At 40.5% G+C, this 5,000-nt stretch overlaps 1 protein-coding gene across 4 annotated transcripts in view; it reads right to left on the bottom strand.

The window, feature by feature from the left end:
• The window catches only part of FOXP2 (forkhead box P2), a 63,772-nt gene that overhangs the window by 40,698 nt on the left and 18,074 nt on the right, over positions 1–5,000 (bottom strand). For all 4 annotated transcript variants that reach the window (XM_008939515.1, XM_008939516.1, XM_008939517.1 and 1 more), the window contains exon 8: positions 2,238–2,325. In XM_008939515.1, coding sequence (XP_008937763.1) covers positions 2,238–2,325 — 88 coding nt within the window. The remainder of the gene's footprint in view (positions 1–2,237; positions 2,326–5,000) is intronic.

Here is a 5,000-nt window from a genome sequence, read left to right as displayed (position 1 = left end):
AGTGAGATCAGAAGCATTTTAGAAATGACTGATACAGCTATTTTACTGCAGTGATACATCTTATCATTGAGCTTGTCTCAGTGTAATGATTCCTGCATATAAAAGTCTGTGTCAGTAGAAACTTATCTGAAAGGAAATGTAACTTTGGGCATGGAAACAAAGAAAAAAAAAAACACAAAAAAAACTTTTATAGCCTTTCATATGTTAAAAGGTCATAGAAAACAAATAACACTTCATCTTTTTGTCAATAACAGAATTGAGGTCACAGTTGCCTCGACAGTAACAAGTTACTAAGACCATAAATTAGAAGGCCCATAGTGTCTCTTTAAAGTCCTGTGGACACTGTTAGCAATGGACTAGTGCCAACAGCTGTGAAGGGGTGAAGGGTCCTCAAAGCACAGTGCCTGCCAGGACTGTCTACACACTTCATCCTTCCCCACTGAGGTCCAGTTAGTGCCCCCTGCAATCTGCCATCATCAATCTAATTCAATAGAGTGACAGGGCCCAGGCAGTGTGAAACACTGAACTCTGCCACCGAGTCGGCATCGACACTGCACTGGGTCTCATTACAACTGATGGACCTTACTTCACTAGCAGTCAGACAAAGCAAAAAATGGCATAATTGGTCACACTGCAAGCTAAATCTTCACTTGGACCGTTACATTACAGACCAGCCTTTGTAAATGGTAAACAGTTCTTAAGCAGCCCTTGAACCGCCTTTAGAAAACACCACGTTACTGAAACCTGTACCTTTTGCTAACTGATACCATTTTCTGGTCATATGCATGTAAATATTTGTAGTTTCAGACTCAAACAAATTACCAATTAAGAAAAAAGAAAGAGGAGGATGTGCTTGAAATAATGTGTAACTTGTCAAGAAGAATACCAGAATGTAAAACAGGAAAATGTATCTTATAACATGAAAAGAACAATTTTTTTTTTCAGAAGATAGTCTGCAAGAAGAAATGCTTGACACTGTGTTCCAGTGATATAGCTTTCGGTACCTATAGCACGATTACAACATTAATTGCAACAGGAATCACTTGGTGTTTAATACTGCCATTTTCTGGAGAGTTCTGTAATACCCCCATGCAAGAAAGTATATCACTAGATATATTATACTCCAGAGTTACACCTGTAGATTGAAGTTGGACTAAGAAAAACAATTTGTAAGTAACTTTAAGAAGAGGAAGCTACCTGTAATACTGCAGATATTTTGGGTATGCTGGATATAATTTGGTCACTGCAAAGAATATTTGAGGCAAGGGGTGGGAAAAAGGCTTCTTCTTAGGCTTCATATTACGTGTGACACATAATATAATGCTATTTGCCACAAATAGCTATTTGTTTGCTATCCTAACAAACAGATTAAGCTAACACTATCCTGTAAATCTTATAAAAAAACCCTGCAGCTTTGCCTGGGTTTATAAAGCTTTCATTTTAGGTTTCCTATCCATCCCTTGAGCTCCTCTGAATGGTCCCAAGAGGGAACAGGACTCTTGAAAAATGCCCTCCTATAACTCCTGTCCAGGCAGGAGGGGACAGCGTGGTGCAGGTGCCCTGCATGGCCACTCTGGGCTGCGGAGGTTTGCCCCCAGCCTCGGGAGCCTGGTAAGTGTGGTCTCAGTAGCAGGAGACCCCAGGGGTACTCAGCACCTCTGGCGCAGGCTGGAGAGAGCATTCACATACGTGCAGTGACCTCTAACGGCTAGAGCCTGAACAGGGCAAACGAGTCCTGTGGTCTCAGCCGCACGGCTCCCAGGGGACCTCCCCGAGGGGGTCTGACATTGCATTTGCTGCTCACAGAATAATGCCCACTAGTAGTCTGGGACTCATTTTGGGTGGAGATACGCTCTGCTACTCCTTTGTCCTGCAGAGCAGCACAGACAAGCACCGGGTCAGAAGGGGAGGAAGGAAGAGGGGTCCTGGCCCAGCATTTCAAGGCCTGAAGACAGCTTGGATCCAGCCTTTGCTCCAGGGACTGCATTTTTCATTTGTAATGAATAGTGTTAGTGTCTTAGTTCAAGCAAAATACTGTAGACAATGCTGATGTTAGATAATTATTGCATAATTTATAATGTGAAAAATCGTTAAGTAAAAATCCCCACTTGTTCATGAATATCAACAAATTTAATGCAAGAAACGGCTTTAAGCTAGAGTCACTAAGGCAAGAGTTTTCAATATAGTTTAAAGATAACAGTAAATAAGTAATAGGCTAATACATCCACAGACCAAACCTGTATTTCTAACGGCTGAACCACTTGCATTTGCACCCGACACTGAGCAGTGCTTCTGTCATCCAATGCATGTTCATTGTTAAGGTGCCTAGAGAAGAAAGAGAACACTTGTAAGACAGTGTTATGATGAAGAAGATTTTTTTATGAGTCCATTTTTCTCTCCTGTGCATATGTCTTCATATAGTTTCAGCGGTAGTTACTTAAAAAGACATAGTCAGAGCATGCCTTATACACAATAACACAAAGTAACAAAACTGATTATTTGATTTAGTTCTACAGACTTTTCTCAGTGATGACTGCCAGACACCCAGTTTCTATCTCCCAGGTTACACATGCCACCTGAAGGCCAACGTAACTGATTATCAATATTTGGCAGAGTGACTGAACTGACTTCCACTCCCTGTTGCTGATGCAGATGAACAAAGAATAACCTTACAAACGATTCTTCAAAAGATATAACTGCTTTTAGGCTGCTTGAACTACTGTGAGTTAATTCAGACTTTGTTAAGGTTTCTCTCCTCTTCTTTAACTATTAAGCAAAAACACCAACAGAATGTCCATTGCCCTTTTCCCAAAACAGGGCTGTAGGTGAACATCACTGATTTTCACTGCAGTTTCCAGAAGTGGCCTCTGGAGATGATGGCAGCGATCAGGCTCCCCCATCCAAGGAAGAGTGTGCAAGGTAAAGTCTGGGGAAGGAACAGCTCATACACACATGGAAAGCCTCCTGGGAGGGACTCGGGCTATATGTGCTAGTTTAGCAAAACAAAACCACACTCTGCTGAACCTCAATGAGTGGTTGTCCGTCACTAAAGTACAGCCCAGAGCCGAGTGGCTGTCCCCTGCATGTTTCAATCAAGTACAACTTTACAAGGCTCATTCAGTGCTGTCTTTTGAAGGACAGTGGTTTCAGTTTATTCTCTCTCTCTTCCAGGATCAAAGTCCCTTTTGCAGCTTTAATAGTGGGTTCGCTGCTCCACTGAGAAAAAACCATAAGGATCATGCTAAAGAAGAAATGGGAGCAAAGGAGTTTTGCCTTTGAATGTGGATTTACTGGCTATTTCCACTGTAGGCACGAGGGGTAAGCTTTGCAGGGACTGCAATCACAGATGCTCTCACCTTTACGGGAACAAAGTTATCTATACTATGGAGGAAATGCATCTTTTCCTTTTAATTTATTAGCAGAATTCATCAGAGAACTATGTGTGGTTATATGTTTGGTAATCTATGGGGAAAATGTGTTTGTCAGAAAGTCTAAAAATAGAGGGGATTGCACCTCAATTTTACTAAAATTTGTTTCCGTTTTTTAAATCATGACTACACACTTTTAGAACCCAATGATAGGGTTTACAGGTGAGCAAAATACAACGGGTTCTGCTATCCTTGCAAGAGGCATGGCTGGGGAAGAGATCAAAGTAATTATGAAAGATTTTGTTCATTCTTTTACTATAAAAAATGGTTTAAGAGTATGTATATAACTTGCGTGGTAGTTTATGCTAAGTTCAAGCATCACCAAGGACACCACGGTTCCTTTATCCAAGTCAAAAAACCTACAATTTATTTATTTTCAAAGGAGCTGACTTAATTCGCCCCACAGATGTGAAAATGCACAATCAGTTTGAAAACCAGGCAATTACTCAGAATGTACCATTCACTCATTTTCTGAAATTCTGTTTCAAAAGAATTTTACTCCCTCAATTACTCAGGCATGATAGTGTGTGGTCTATTAATGTAATCGTTTAATGTTTTCAGTTAATTGGGTACAAAATTGCTAGAAAAAAGACTGGAGACAGATTTTACCTCTGCCTCATCACTGCTATCCCCAGCAGTTACCACTGTGTTTCCACATGCATGTATGTTCACCTGCGTGGGCACACGGGTATCCACGTGTGACACACAACAGTAAGCAATGGCATTAGTATAGAAGATCTCCTGGCCCGAGCTTGAGGTTGCTGCCTACTCATGATTATTTATTAGTATCACCACACCATATGTTTGCATAACACCTTACAAAATAGATACAGACACAGTGCTTGCCCTGAGGAACTTTAAATGCAAGAGCCGTATGCAGTGTGGGAGAAGGAAGCCCAGTATAAGGTGGTTTCAGTGTGACACACAGTAACCCGGGAGACTTGCCCGTTTCTTGAGAGTTAACACAGTAATCCTCAGAAACTCACGAGATGCACACATCTCTCGTGCCACGCTTTCACATCCTGTGGTTACTTGTGCTGTGCATTTTGGAGAAAAGCTATTTTATGACAACATTAAGAGTGGAAAAATTGTTTTAAGAATTATTTTTTTCTCATCTTTCTTGTTTGTGATGCAGGCTTGCTTTATTTATCATGCATGTAAAGGCAGTGTAGTAAAAGAAAAACTAGGTCTAATGCATTTTTAAAAACCTCTAAAATAACTTTTCTCTGTATAAAGTTGCTGCAGTTTTAGGGTCCAATATAATGCAATCTGCCAAGACAGACTTACATTCTTTCCTCCAGAAGGCTGGGAATCATTCCAAAGGGGTGGTTTTTTTTTTTTGTTTCTTGTCATGCCTTCTAAGTTATGTACAAGTTGTGCTGGTCAATTTTCATACTTCATCAGCATATTTCTAATCTTTTATCTTGTCTGCATCCTTTACTAATCCCATGTTAACTTGATTTATAATTGAGAAAAAGAGATCTTTTTTAGAGGCAGAAAATATCTTAAGAGGACTGGAAAGTGTTCCTCAAGAGCTGAGTTGTTAATTTTGAAGGTGTAAAGTAGTCTGTG

Source organism: Merops nubicus, unplaced genomic scaffold, assembly GCF_000691845.1.
Source record: "Merops nubicus isolate BGI_N331 unplaced genomic scaffold, ASM69184v1 scaffold4064, whole genome shotgun sequence".
In the NCBI taxonomy this organism is placed as follows: domain Eukaryota; kingdom Metazoa; phylum Chordata; class Aves; order Coraciiformes; family Meropidae; genus Merops; species Merops nubicus.
The sequence above is the reverse complement of the archived record's forward strand: the minus strand, read 5'-3'. Positions and strand labels throughout refer to the sequence as shown.